Genomic DNA, 16516 nt, shown 5'->3' on the forward strand with positions numbered 1-16516 from the left:
AAAACAGAACATATTAGACATGCATATCCAACATGAATGACCTTCATATTATATATACAGTAGCAGTGTTTCTACTTGTGGCAATATAGTCTTTTTGTTGCTGATGTGGCATAAAGCAATGACTAATCAAGCAATACTAAGATCAATCCATGAGTCCTGGCCTCATGAAAATAAGATAATCTAGCTTTCCAGAACTGGTGTATAATGATGTACTGGGATTCTTTCTGATGAGTCTTTAAAAAAGCATCAATAACCATTTTTGCAACTGTCCCAGGTAAGGAGCCTCTTGCCTTTGATAGTCTTGTATGTTTTTTAATTTTAGTTCATTGATATGTTGTGGAGTTTAGTATGATGTCCATTTTCACTGATCTAGTACACATTTTTACTTAGGGGCCAGTTGAGGACCACTTTCTGGGTGCAGGATTTTTTCATGGCATTGAAGACCCATTAGTGGCCTTTAGCTGTTATCTGCACTTTGATCATGTTGTCTCTTTGACATATTCCCCATTTCCATTCTCAATCTTATTAATAATCATTGAATGAGTAAATAAATGAGTGAATTTTTCTTTGTCATGACATGCATACTTAAATATGATATTTTAAGGCAATGGTATTGCCGTTCTTTCCAGTGACGTCCTTTGGACTAAATAACACGAGTTCAATACTTGTCTGAAGAAAACCCCTTATTGAGAGCCTTAATTTATTTAGGTACCTGGCAATGTAACTAACAAACAAAATATTTCTTCACATGTTTGTCACAATACCTATTACCTCATTATCTGACTTGTATATAGATCTACTTTCAATCTTATTGTCATTTCATTTGAGGTAAATAATTTGTTAAAGTACATGTAAGTCATATATTATACTTTTGTCACTTTTCTTCATCATGCTAAAAAACTCTTATTACTATAACAACATTTAAAACAAATCACATCATGATGTTACAATATAAGCCTACCTCTAAATCTTCTCATTACTAAAAACAAGTGTAAATATTCAGATATTAAATTGTATATTAGGTATAGTGTTTCCTCATTCATTTAACCCCCAACCAAATAATGGGATACTAGGTTTAGGCACTTTTGTACCAATCTCAATGTGCACCACATGTGAGGACTTTGTTCAGGTATTCTCAAAGTCAAAAGATTTGGAAGCAAATACATAGAACTTTTGTAGCTGTACCTGTATCAATGAACAACCAGGATATTTAAACAATTAAAAAGCGATAACATATTGGTCAAAATTTCCATATAAAGGTAAAATCAGATATCTTTTTTAATTGAGGATACTTTCTATGTTAAAAAAATCCTAAAAATGTCTTACTCTGGATTTGTTTTAATTCATAAGATACCAATTTTTCATTGATTTTGTGGGTATAAAAAGGTAAATCATGAACTTAAATGATCAACATAGAACAAACTTTATAAAGCCTTCTATGCCGACTTTGGCGAAACCAATAATTGTCATTAAAGATCCACAAAAATTAGAATCCACTATAATAAATGAATCCACAGTAAACTAAATGACCTTGACTTACCACTGCTGTCTCTAATGACCAGATCTCGTCCCTCTTTCAGAATTATTTCTAAATCATAACAAGCATGGTGTTGCATGGAATGCTTTCTTTGTCGTAAACCAATTTCCTAAAAAGATAAAACAATCCAATTTTCAACAATACTTTCATACAAATTTGTTAGTACAATGCATTGACATACATATAAGGTATTTTTTGTTGTCATAAATAGAACATGCACAACTAAGTTGCATTCTAGATACTAGTAACAGAAATATAGATTTAGACTATCTCAATCTTAATAATGCTTTAAGCTCAATAAGAAACTAACCAGGAACAAATGATTTAACCAATGCAATAAATAATGCTTTAAGCTCAATAAGAAACTAACCAGGAACAAATGATTTAACCAATGCAATAAATAATGCTTTAAGCTCAATAAGAAACTAACCAGGAACAAATGATTTAACCAATGCAATAAATAATGCTTTAAGCTCAATAAGAAACTAACCAGGAACAAATGATTTAACCAATGCAATAAATAATGCTTTAAGCTCAATAAGAAACTAACCAGGAACAAATGATTTAACCAATGCAATAAATAATGCTTTAAGCTCAATAAGAAACTAACCAGGAACAAATGATTTAACCAATGCAATAAATAATGCTTTAAGCTCAATAAGAAACTAACCAGGAACAAATGATTTAACCAATGCAATAAATAATGCTTTAAGCTCAATAAGAAACTAACCAGGAACAAATGATTTAACCAATGCAATGAATAATGCTTTAAGCTCAATAAGAAACTAACCAGGAACAAATGATTTAACCAATGCAATAAATAATGCTTTAAGCTCAATAAGAAACTAACCAGGAACAAATGATTTAACCAATGCAATGAATAATGCTTTAAGCTCAATAAGAAACTAACCAGGAACAAATGATTTAACCAATGCAATGAATAATGCTTTAAGCTCAATAAGAAACTAACCAGGAACAAATGATTTAACCAATGCAATATATAATGCTTTAAGCTCAATAAGAAACTAACCAGGAACAAATGATTTAACCAATGCAATATATAAAGAAATAGCTAAAGGTAATGGGACAAAGTAGTACAGTGGTATTTAGATATAAGAAGGAAGATTTGGCCTGACGGCTAATGAGACAACTCTCCACAATAGACCAAATGACACAGAAATAAACAACTTTGGAAATTAGTATGGCGTTCATCATCACTGAACTAGTATATATTTGTTTAGGGGCCAGCTGAAGGACGCCTCCGGGTGCGGGAATTTCTCGCTACATTGTTGGTGACCTTCTGCTGTTATTTTTTCTATGGTGGGGTTGTTGTCTCTTTGACACATTCCCCATTTCCATTCTCAATTTTAACTATAGGTCACCATACATGCTTTAACAATGAGCTAAGCCCATACTGCATAGTCAGCTATTAAAGGCCTTGAAATGACAAATGTATAACAATTCAAACAAAAAAAACAAACGACCTAATTTATGTACAAAAGAAATGAACAAAAAACAATATGTAACACAGCAACAAACCGCTACCACTGAATTACAGGCTCCTGACTTGGGACAGACACATACAATTCTTTACAGGCTCCTGACTTGGGACAGACACATACAATTCTTTACAGGCTCCAGACTTGGGACAGACACATATAATTCTTTACAGGCTCCTGACTTGGGACAGACACATATAATTCTTTACAGGCTCCTGACTTGGGACAGACACATACACTTCTTTACAGGCTCCTGACTTGAGACAGACACATACAATTCTTTACAGGCTCCTAACTTGGGACAGACACATACAATTCTTTACAGGCTCCTGACTTGGGACAGACACATACAATTCTTTACAGGCTCCTGACTTGGGACAGACACATACAATTCTTTACAGGCTCTGGACTTGGGACAGACACATACAATTCTTTACAGAATCCTGACTTGGGACAGACACATACAATTCTTTACAGGCTCCAGACTTGGGACAGACACATACAATTCTTTACAGGCTCCTGACTTGGGACAGACACATACAATTCTTTACAGGCTCCTGACTTGGGACAGACACATACAATTCTTTACAGAATCCTGACTTGGGACAGACACATACAATCCTTTACAGAATCCTGACTTGGGACAGACACATTCAATTCTTTACTGAATTACAGGCTCCTGACTTGGAAAGACACATTCAATTCTTTACTGAATTACAGGCTCCTGACTTGGGACAGACACATTCAATTCTTTACTGAATTACAGGCTCCTGACTTGGGACAGACACATTCAATTCTTTACAGGCTCCTGACTTGGGACAGACACATTCCTGACTTGGGACAGACACATTCAATTCTTTACAGGCTCCTGACTTGGGACACATTCCTGACTTGGGACAGACACATTCAATTCTTTAGAGTTTGTTTGATTAATTTATTGTGTTTGTTTAACATCCAGTAGAATCTGTAAAGTTTGTTCAATTTTTACTGACAACTTCAGACACATCTTTTAGTAAAGGTCTATGATGTTTCATTGTAATAATGGGTACATTGTCAAATTTTAGAATTGAAAAAAGTAGCCATATACATGTATGTTTAATTAAGTTTGCCTGTATTTATCAAACTTTAACCACTTCCTAACTCAGTAAAGAATTGAAGAAATGAAAAAATACCTTCCATGTGCTATGTGGCAACTGCAGAGCATGATCATGATCATTTGGGGTTTAAATAAAATGATACAGGTTGGTTGGAATGGATGGTGTTTAAGACTTGCTTTAATTAGTTGAAAATGATCATACTCAGAGACTTTACTAACACCCATATCATTTGCAATTCATTTTGAAAATTCAAAGCAAATTTAAGACATAATTTGTTGTGATCAAATAAAAATGGGGTATATTAGAAAGGGGTGGGTGGTAAATAAATCTCACTTGGGTTTTCGTCTGATACTCTGATACATTGAACTCAGTGTAAATATCTCAATAACATGCAATTGATTTCTCTAAAAAAATCATTAATAGATTGAAAAAATAGGATGCCACCCGCTAACAGTCATCATGGTCATTGTCACAATGAAGTTCATTTATTTTCCAATAATGAAAAGTATAGAACATAAAATTCTTACGCTTAGATCATCATCCCGATCTGTAGATAATAAGGACTCTTGTGAAGAATGAAGAATGCCTGAATCAGAATATCGTACAGGTACACTTAGCCTATCCAAACTATCACGACTATCCTGGCTGTCCATACTCCGTCCATCATCGGACATGTGACCAGTACTCCCTACACTAAGGGTGTCAAAGTTACCCCATGAATTATGGTAAGAATTTAAATCTCCTAAGGCTGTTTTTGTTGTACTCTCAATAAGACATCCAACAGACTGACTTATTGAACGAGACTTTTTCAATTTTTTTATTTTTTTGGAAGACCCTGTTAATCCACTAACAAATTTATGCCTCCATTTCTTTTTTTTATGTCTTGCCATTATCACACTTGCAGACGACAGTACATTGGATTTTTCTTCTTCAGAAGAGGACATATTTGTTTTGGTCTACTTACACAGGTACAAGTTATTTGAATAAAATCCTTGAAACAGTGATCTAAAGATTGAATTATTATTTGTTTTGTGATAAAATTTGTGTAAAGTCGGACTTAAATCCACAGAATAATAGATATTGTCACCAGTTTATAACAATATAGATCACATCATAAAAATTTAAAATCCAGAAACCATAAATTGTATTCCAGTTAATCCTTTCTTAATAAGAATAAACTTATTACAAGTTAACCCCAGGCTTTCTTACATAAGTCAACAGTTACTAACGGTATGTAGGATAAAGCAGAATGCTATAATTCTCCTACAGTCATTCAATAAGTGAACTAGAAACGTCACTTTTATCCTGATAATTGAAAACTGATATTTTTTCTTGTATATCCAATTACTGAATACTGAAAACAAAATCTAGCAAGCCTGTTATTGAAAATTCTGATACACTTAACTGCCGTCCCACAATCAGTAGAGTCGATGCCTGCTGAGAATTGAAACAGATAAATTCCAGTTTTGAAGATTTTCAATAAAACATGTATCAGATCTTGTTCTTGGCACAACTCATTCAAGAAATCATTACGGAAGTCTGATTTAAGATTTTTTTTATCAAACCATCAATATTATGTGCAGATTATCACAACAATCTGTCTATTGTCATAAAATGTCAAATTTACAGTGTTAATCCAATGTATAACTAATGTTTATGATAAATACAGTATTTATCAAATGTATTGCTGATATATATGATATTTCAGGATTAATGTACCACTATTAAATGGTGTTATTTGTAGAAAATGCTTCAAAGAGCTGATTCCCGAAATCCTAATTAACTAATCATATAATCAACACACTACACAACTAATGTCAGAACTTATAATCCTCAAATACATATTCACTATAAATACTACAGGAAGTAAAATATAATCTCCCCTTCACAAACAATTACTATTTTTCCTGTCCTTGTTTTTAAATGAGGTCCTTAATAGATTACTATCTTTGTCCTCTGCACTCAAATTCTATTGTTTAAATACCTTTCCGGATCACTGATAGCAATGATTACACCATATTACAGACTATGAGGCCTATTTGCCTTTGGGCTTACATTTTTCAAACATATACTAGGCATTTATTACCCTCTGAATGTATAACATGCAACTTGATAAATTTTGTTATGATTAACTATAAAAGATTCCAATGACATTCTGTATTTAGTTGCTTTAATTTTTTAATTTCAATACAGTTACAACCATATAAATTGATGAGGTAATAGGATTTATAGTTGACATAATATGATAAATAAATTTCATATTAAAAGCAAACAATGTTAAAAATCCTCCTATTTACAATATTGTACTAATCTAAATTAAATTCCATAATGTACTGGTATGAGAATGATATCGATGTACTGGTATGAGAATGATATCGATCACGATCACAAGAACGACCAAGAATGGTACCACAGAAAAATTGATTTCAATATATTTTCAAACTTAGGCAGTTTAAGTTGTCAGCAGCGGTTTTCAAGTCATTATCACTGATTTACAATTATTACTGTTCAGACAACCAGATCTCTCATATCAATCATCCCACAGAGAAAAGAATGCTATAAAATTAAATACTGGTAGTATACATACACTGAACTACACTAGTGTAGAACCTTATGTCAAAAGCTTGTCTCACAGAGAAAAGGAGGCTATAAAGTTAAATACTGGTAGTACATTCACTGATCTACACTGATGAAGAACCTCATGTCAAAAACTTGTCCCACAGAGAAAAAGATGCTATAAAGTTAAGAACATTTACTGATGAAGAAACCTAATGTCAAAAGCTTGTTTTCTAGCTCAATACAGACATAAACACGATCTTGTCTTAAATTCATTAATCTTCATAAACATAATTCCATCATCCCCTTTAACACTTGAATGGTTTAAAGTTTAAATGTTATTTGTTAAATTAAATCACTGCCTATGAGAAGACAATTTCAACAGATGTGTTATAACACAAATATACACCTTGCCATTGCCATATTGTTCTAACACTAAACAGAAAGTTTGTATCTGATAGGAAAGTTCATTTTCTGTTAATCATGAAATCCAGTGATGTTATAAATCATTCCATTGTGATCATGAAAGTTCAGAGAATGCATTCTGCTAAACATTACAAATTAGCAATTAGCTTTTTCCAATGCTTTAATCGACATTAAAATAAATATTTTTCGAGTACATCAAACATTCTTTACATATGCCTACAGTACCAGGATAGGAATTCAACAGCTCCATATATTTAAAGTATAATATATTCCTTTAGCAGACCAGAATCTCCAAAGTCACCTTGAAACATGTTAAAACAGTTTACATCCAGAACTTAAGTGGTTACACCATAAATGTGTAGTCCACGCCATTGTATTAATCAGCATGCTGTGATGTCTTAATGGAAAACCTTTTACGGTAAATTATTGGACTGGTTTAAGTAAGTCATAACAGCAATAGAGTTAAGCCAGTCCTGTTAGTATATCCCACTATATCAATTAATCGTCTATAAATCAGCAATAGTTTTGAGTTTACAATGAGGTCAGACGATAAGGAACCCTCAGGTTTGTTCATAACATTTTGTTCTATTCATTCTGATAGATTATTTAAAGTTGACATGGTATAATATAGTAAATCTGTTAATACACCAAGGATTTGTTACGTCTCCTGATCAAATGTTATGCTGGAGACATCAATAACATTGGACTTTGTATATTAGTGTAAATTAATGAGATATTGACAGGCTGCAATCAACTTATTATAAACAAAATATGTTTGATTTATTCTGGCATTTATATCAAAGCCGCAGATTTAAAATCAATATATTTCAATGCACCCAAATGTACTTTATAGGTTACTCCTTTTTGGTCAACCAGAAGATATGGTATGATTACCAAAAAAAGACAATTATCCACCAAACTTCTAATGAAGTGATGAATGATAGCAATTATAGACAACCGTACAGCCTTCAACAATAATGGAACAAAAACTATTTGAGAAAACCAACCATCTTATTCATAACTAATATAAAAAATTGAAAAATGATTTCATAAAATTTTGGGACCATTCTATTTCAAAAAATATTATTGATATTAAAAAGAGGAAATAAATTAAGAACTTACAAAGATTTGAAAAAGAAATTTGAGATGGAAGACTTTTTAAAATTAGATATAGACAGAGCTGATATTTCAAACTTTGTGAGAATTAGAATTAGTAATAGTATCCTTATGATTGAAAAGGGCAGACACAGAAAGATTGATTTAGAAAACAGAATATGCCCTCTATGTAAATTTGAAGTTGAGGATGAATTACACTTCACCATAAAATGTACCAAACTCAATGAGTTGAGAATTAAATTTTTTCAGAATATTTCAGATATTTTACCATCTTTCAATAATCTTTCAGACATAGAAAAATTTCACCTCATTTTTCAAAGTAACGATTATGATGTCAGTAAATGTTGCATAAAAGGTATTAGTGAGATGTACAAGTTCAGACGTTCACTAACTTAAGCTATTTTACGTTATTTAGTATATAAATTGTATAACTATGATGTAAAACTGTACCTCCTCAGTCAAATAGATAGATAAGAAAGAAAATATATATTACCATTTTATGTACATATAATTGATTGTAATGATTACTGTTTGTTTGTTCTTTGTGTATGTGTTGATGACAATCCAGATTTTGGATTTTTATATCAATAAAATCTTATATCTTATATCTTATATCTTAACAAAACAATTTATCTAAAAAAAAATATACCAGACATAAACCAATGACAACCACTGAACTACAGGCTCCTAATTTGGAACAGGCTAATTAAGAATGTGGTGGGGTTAATTAAGTTTTGAGCGCTTAACCCCCCTCCCCCTGGCTATATAAAGCTCTTATTACTACATTTCAACCTAAGACCCCTTTTATACTTGCACAAATTGAACAGATCTTTATTTGAATCAATCTTCAAAATACCAGTTCACATTTACATTTGCACAAGCATAATTATTGAATATGAAAAGAAAAGTCTGACCTAATACCATACCATAAAAAATAAAATTGAGAATGGAAATGGGGAATGTGTCAAAGAGACAACAACCCGACCAAATAAAAAACAACAGCAGAGGGTCACCAACAGGTCTTCAATGTAGCGAGAAATTCACGCACCCGGAGGTGTCCTCATAACATAGAATATGATAATCTGTCCTTTTCAGGAAACAGTTAAGTCATTGGAATTACTTATGCACTTATTAATCATCTTTTTGATTCACAATTCACAAGTCATTAAACACAGAAATGTGAGAAGATAATCACTGATATGAGAAATGTCAAGTTATTTGAAGATACATGTATTAGGAATAAGCAGCCAAGAAATAGCATTTATATGTTCAGAAAAATGAAGCAAAAACATCAGAATATTTCTTTGTTTACTTGTCTCATCCTCAAGTTCTGTCAATTTATTGGAGATTATGGATATCCCCAGAGACAGACATTTATTTTTAGCCATGGCGTTGTCAGTTTGTTTTAGATTTATGAGTTTGACTGTCCCTTTGGTATCTTTCGTCCCTCTTTTATAAGGATATAACAAACTGACCATGCACAGAATTATTTCATACCAAAATATAACACTTTCACTTTTAATTGAATAGGATCAATTTATCCGTTTATACTTGAAAAAAATCAATTCAGAAAAAGATCAATCTTTTGAAAACCATCTCTGGAGGATGACTTTTGAAGTCCAATTGAAGATCGATATTTCCCCTTTACAGTATAGACTAAAGAAGAATGCAAGAACGGAATGATAGATAGAGTCAAGCCATTTATAGACTTGCTTTGCAGTTGCCCCTAATTTCTATAGTTGCATCTCTGTATTTTCAAATTTTATACTATTTAAATGTAATTTTCTCTAAAAAAAAGTTTTAAAACTACAAAACAACATGTACTACTTTTCTTGTTTTTGTAGATACCCTCATTAAAACAGCACAAGAGATCAATGGACTCAGTGGAATATGAAATAATTCATGACTTTAGATTAACGTGTCTATCAAAGTGTTACGGCCTTGCATGAGAACTTTCATAATTTTCCTGTCAAAATCATGAATTCTCACTGGTAATAATACTGTAAAATCTATCAGAACTATAAAGCCAATGACCAAATTTTGTCTAAATAAAATATTCTTTTTTATTTTCACATTACTCATTAGATGAAACCCTTCATATGGAACTGTATTTTGGATACTTTTCAACGAAAACAGAATATTCAATAAGCTTTTTAATCTCATCATTGTCATTTAACTACACAATATTTGATCAAGTGTCACTATGAAAAAATTAACCATTAGAAAATAACTGTCTCTAGAAGCCATGTTTGGTTTCATTTTGAATTTGAACAAATCCAGGAATCATTAGAAAAGATCTTTCACATTTTATCTTTGTTGGTTTGTTTCAGATTGATTGTTATGTTTACCTAAGTATTTCAAGCTTTTCACTTCCTCTTTCGTCACAGATGTCAGTCGGTATCACCTAGGATTAAATCTAATCTGTGTTAGTTACATAAACAAATTCAAAACAAAGACTGTGGTTACATAAATTAAGGAATTAATATCTAGACTGAATCAGATTCAATTACATTTTAAACTTCTTCTAAGAAAGACACTATATATCAAATTGAAAATACAGGGAAATAATTTTCCAAATGACATACTTAATTCACAAGTTATTGTAGCTGTCAAACCATAACTCTTGTTGTCCTTATTATATTTTTTTTTATTATGCAGACCATATGGTCCGCAAAATGTAAAAAAATATCAAAAAGACCTAAGAGCTACGGTTCCAAAGGTAAAGTTATTGCAGCCCTCAGCATTCTATCCCTTTCTTATTCATTATATCTTTTCATACTCCAATTTGTTCCTTTATACATGAAGAGAAGGATCTATTATATTGTATGTGCCAATGAAACAACAAACACACACAAAAAAAAAACACCCAATAAACTTCAACCAAAAATAAGTGTTTACACAATATTACTTTAACCTTAAATCTCTCCTTGTTTAGTTATATTAAGACATAAGCACTTTATCGTAAACACTGCAATATTAATTATGTGTGTTTTATTACAGATATTCAAGTTATATCAAAATTTATAATACTGAATTTCCTTTCATATTGCTTTACAGGTCATATAACCTTTTTGAGTTATCTCCCATTGAACACAGTTTGATGCAGCAAACACAACCGGAAAATGGTAAATTTAATATAACATGTCAGTATTTCTGAAATGGAAAGTTTCATTGGGTGACTATAAAATGACATTTACAGTATTATTCTGTTAAATCACAGGAAACAGAATGGGGACACGTAAAATACTGCAATTTCAATTTCGAAGAAGAGGGGCAAAACTATTTTTCTAATAAAATTCTTCAGAAACATAATAAATGTTTTTTCTTCTTAACATTTTTTAAATATCTACAAAATGATGATATCTTTAATCAAAACAAGTAAGAAATGTAAATAAAAGAATAGTACCGTTATCACAGAATCCTGATGATAATATTCATATCCTGCTGTTCTCTCAACTTTTTACACAAAATATCTTTAAAGTATTTATTTTTGATAACATCTAGTATTATTTATACATTTTGAGCCAAATTACAGCAAATATTTTGTTTAATTCCAGCTACAAAACTTAACAGAGTTCATGATTTTTTTCATTTTTTGACACATGGAAGAATATTTTTCATAAGGGCGTTTTTCAATAAAAACGTATTTTCTTGTCCTATCCACTTTAAAAAAAATGTGTTTGATCTTTGCAAGTAATTTTTTGTGCAGTCAGTACATTGAATTAGATTTAACATTTTAAGCAAAGAAACAGTTTATTTTTAGAGGGATTGATAAGATATTGACTCCTGAATGGTCCAAAACAACCCTAGACCGCCTGTTCAACATTCATACTCTAAAATATCGTAAAACAAGAATGTGTCCACAGTACACGGATGCCCCACTCGCACTATCATTTTCTATGTTTAAAGGACTGTGAAATTGGAATAAATTCTCTAATTTGGCATTAAAATTAGAATGATCTTATCAAAGGGAACATGTATACTAAGTTTCAAGTTGATTGGACTTCTACTTTATCAAAAACTACCTTGACCAAAAACTTTAACCTGAAATTTGCACTATCATTTTCTATGTTCAGTGAACCGTAAAATTGGGGTCAAAACTCTAATTTGGCATTTAAATTAGAAAGATCATATCATAGGGCACATGTATACTAAGTTTCAAGTTGATTGGACTTCAACTTCATCAAAAACTACCTTGACCAAAAACTTTAACCTGAAGCCAAAAACTTTAACCTGAAATTTGCACTATCATTTTCTATGTTCAGTGAACCGTAAAATTGGGGTCAAAACTCTAATTTGGCATTTAAATTAGAAAGATCATATCATAGGGCACATGTATACTAAGTTTCAAGTTGATTGGACTTAAACTTCATCAAAAACTACCTTGACCAAAAACTTTAACCTGAAGCGGGACAGACGGACGGACGAACGAACAGACGGACGGACGAACAGACAGACGGACGCACAGACCAGAAAACATAATGCCCCTCTACTATCGTAGGTGGGTGGGGCATAAAAATGAAGAAATAAATGGTTTTTTTACTTTACATAAGTTCTTTAATAATTCAAAAGTATGTTCAGAGCCAACATATTCTAATAAACACATTTCAATATAGGTTTTTTAATTTCAGAAGGTGTGTCCCTCACAAAATGTCCACTACGAAACGAAGTCATTAAAATTTGCCAATAAACAGTTTTATAAAATCAATGTAATTTTTGTTTGCAAGAGATATATACATTAGGGTCTTACAAAAGAAGTGATGCTTTTATAACGGCAATTAAATTGTTGGTAAGAAAAATTGAGCACATCAAATGGACCAGAGTGATACCGTATTTTTAATAATGTCCCCTACGAAACGGGTCAAATCTCCTTCAGTATCTGGTTTTAAAATTATGAAAAAAATATCAGTGTACAGCTTGATAAATGCTTTGATGAATACAATCAGTCTTGTTACTATTGCAATATAGGTATTGTGGGGAAAAAATAAAACATGCGAATACGTCCCTTACGAAACGGTCCCCTACGAAACAAGTATGGGAGAAAAACGTTTCGTAGTGGACACTACCACTACCATGGAGTCTTTTTTTAATCTTTTTTCAGTTATAATCGTGCAAAACAAATAACAAGGACTAGTTTCATGTAATTTTTATTATGTTTTTATTAACATATAATAGGGTTGATGTCAACTACGAAACTTTTTGTCCACTACGAAACGGTTTTGTCCACTACGAAACGCACCAAAATGTCCACTACGTAACATGAGTTGAACCTTCATATGTGAAGTACTGTCTAATCTTTATCGATAAAAATGGTTTTCCAATTCAGAAAAAAATGATATTTTCCTAGTATTTAAAGTAAACAAACTGGAATGTCTATAGGAAACATTTAAAATTGCAAAAAATATGTGTGTTTAGAAGAAATTTCGTAGGGGACAAAAGTCCCCTACGAAACAGTACACAAATTATGAAAATAATATCATTTTAAAGAATATTTAAGATTGCACTTTTTGTTTACAAACAGGTCTATTATAGAGGTATTCAAAATAACTCTTGAAATTAAATTTTAGACAAGTTGATTTTCCATTTTTTTTAGGTCTGAAAGTTACGCTTTTATTGAAAAACGCCCATAACCTTTACTTCTCCTAATATTGTATTTCTTCTGTAAAAGAAAAGAGGGACGAAAGATACCAAAGGGACAGTCAAACTCATAAATCTAAAACAAACTGACAACTCCATGGCTAAAAATGAAAAAGACAAACAGAAAAACAATAGTACACACGACACAACATAGAAAACTAAAGAATAAACAACACGAACCCCACCAAAAACTAGGGGTGATCTCAGGTGCTCCGGAAGGGTAAGATAATTTAACTACTTTTTACAAACTTGGGATGCATTTTGATGCAACACCTTCTGATGAACTTTTGCTGTTCTTCGTGCTAGAAACAAATGGTATATGACTCCATCTTTCATAATTTCCTTTTTAAAATGGAAATGGGTTCGAAAACTCTAATTTGGCATTAAAATTAGAAAGATAATATCATAAGAAACATGTTTACTAAGTTTCAAGTTGATTGGACTTGCAACTTCATCAAAAACTACCTTGACCAAAAACTTTAACCTGAAGCAGGACAGATGAATGAACGGACGAATGAACAGACGAATGAACAGACAAACAGACACACAGACCAGAAAACATTATGCCTATAAATGGGGCATAAAAATATGCACTAGATACAATCTCCGGGGAATTATTCTGAGAAAAGTACACCATTCTCAACAAAACCCAATCTGTTACTCTCCATCATATGCTAATCCAATAAGTAAAAAATCAACTCAATATCTACTTATGTACTAAAAAAAAGTCTGGAATCAGAATGACAATAGAACTGAAATGGATTAGGAATTCACAATTTACCTTTATGCACCAATATTTGTTTCTCTCAATTTTCTAAATATTAAACTATCTGACTACAAAAAGATTGATTGTTTGAGGCCAGCTTAATGTCTAGTGGCAAAAAAGCATTAAAAAATTTTGATCAATCTTAATTTACAATATCACATGACATTTCTAACTTATATAAAGTCATTTTAAGCATTTCTTTTTTTCTTTGTAAAATAAATTAGGATTTCAGAAGCTGATTAAGAGGGGGCCAGGAAACCCAGGACCCCCTTCCAGGTCCCCCTTTTGTGGTAAACATTCATTTGAATAAATAGTGAATCACTGAAGAATGACTGGAGCCCCTCTTAGGCATTCAGAGGGTCCCCTTTACAAAAATTTCTGGATCCACCACTATTTTAGCTGTTAAATACCATAAGAAAATCAATAGAATGAACTTTACTCAACCTATCATCATATAATTGGTTCTTTTAAAGACAGTTTTCTATGTTTAAATCTTTAAGAACAGAATAATGATTTTGTTGCTAGCATTAATCTACTGAAATACTCAATAATACAAATTAAATTCTGATGGAGAATAAACATGCATAGCTAAATTGACAGATAATATAGTGATAACTACAGTTTCATGTTAGCAATTATTGGTATAGCCATGTCTACATGTTGTCCTCCACAAGATTTTTCTGCAGGGTATTTTTTTTTGTAAATATGAAAATTACTCTGTAAACACTGGGAAATGCTGTCAATGGAAATTAATATCCAAATTCATATATAGTTAAAAAAAAAAACATACTCAGGATTTTTCAAATAAATGGTTGATTGATTGACTGTTGGTGTTTTAACACTTCTTTTGGGCTATTTCGTGGCCATCAATTTTTATTGGTGGATGAAGCTGGAGTGCCCTGAGAAAACCACCAACCTTCTATAGGAAAACAAGACAATCCTAGTCAATTACAATTGGAGTTGAGTGCACCCACATGAGCAGGGTTTGAACTCACAACCTCAGTGTTGATTGGTTAGTGTTGCAGTAGTAGTACAACAAAGACCACATGGCCACCAAGACCCCTCAAATAACTGAAACCAAAGCAGTAATATAAAGGATCTTACAGGGAACTGTTTAAGCCTACTCAATATTTTTTAAGTTGGTATCAACTGGTTTTCTGTTAATTCCTTGTCTACACATATCATGTAGATTATAGAAAAATACTACATCCCCTAAATAAGGAGCCAAACAAGAACACCAAACAAATGTTCATCTTCGCTAGCCAAGGGTACGATCCACTCCTGCTCTGGAGTGGATCGTAACCATTGGCTAGCGAATATGACATATGTTCTTAAAGAAAGCAAATTAAAGCTGCATTTCACAAAACAATTTTTCTACATATGACTTATGGCTGGATCCTAGATAAAGGCCAGATTGACCAAATTGATTCAGTGATTGAATAAAAATATCTCAATCACTTCATTCACTTTAGCCATATTAGCTGTGTCATCTGATTCATGGTAACATAGTCTAAGTTAGTACCCTTACAAGGAATCTTCCTATTAAATTTGGATTCTGCCTGCGTACTGATGGTGAAGTTCTTTCTAAGAAGAATTTCGATTATCCTACACATTTCGGAGAGATTATGATTTGACATTATCTTTTATTTAAATGTCAATAGGTTGGCAAATCATTAGTAAAATATCAATTCTCATTGGAACCATTAGGATCATTTTTATCATGGTTTTCTTTAAAGTAGATGTCAAGTAGAAGATGAAACTCAAAGATGACAGTCACCAACTAATAGCAAAAGGCACAGTGGACATTGCAAAAGTGATCTCAAAATGGGATCTGAGACAGTCATATAACCAAAATAAGTTTAGGAAAGCACAATGCATGTTA

The 16516-nt window shown here is 31.9% G+C and overlaps 1 protein-coding gene across 10 annotated transcripts in view; it reads right to left on the minus strand.

Moving 5' to 3' along the window:
• Window positions 1-16516, minus strand: part of LOC139519034 (multiple C2 and transmembrane domain-containing protein 1-like) — a 98342-nt gene that overhangs the window by 39288 nt on the left and 42538 nt on the right. For 8 of the 10 annotated variants that reach the window (XM_071310784.1, XM_071310786.1, XM_071310793.1 and 5 more), the window contains one exon: window positions 1541-1646. In XM_071310784.1, coding sequence (XP_071166885.1) covers window positions 1541-1646 — 106 coding nt within the window. Of the gene's footprint in view, window positions 1-1540; window positions 1647-4660; window positions 6030-16516 lie in introns of those variants that run through there. The other 2 variants (XM_071310790.1, XM_071310789.1) reach the window with 2 other exon arrangements.

The sequence above is a fragment of the Mytilus edulis genome, chromosome 4 (assembly GCF_963676685.1).
Source record: "Mytilus edulis chromosome 4, xbMytEdul2.2, whole genome shotgun sequence".
NCBI lineage: Eukaryota > Metazoa > Mollusca > Bivalvia > Mytilida > Mytilidae > Mytilus > Mytilus edulis.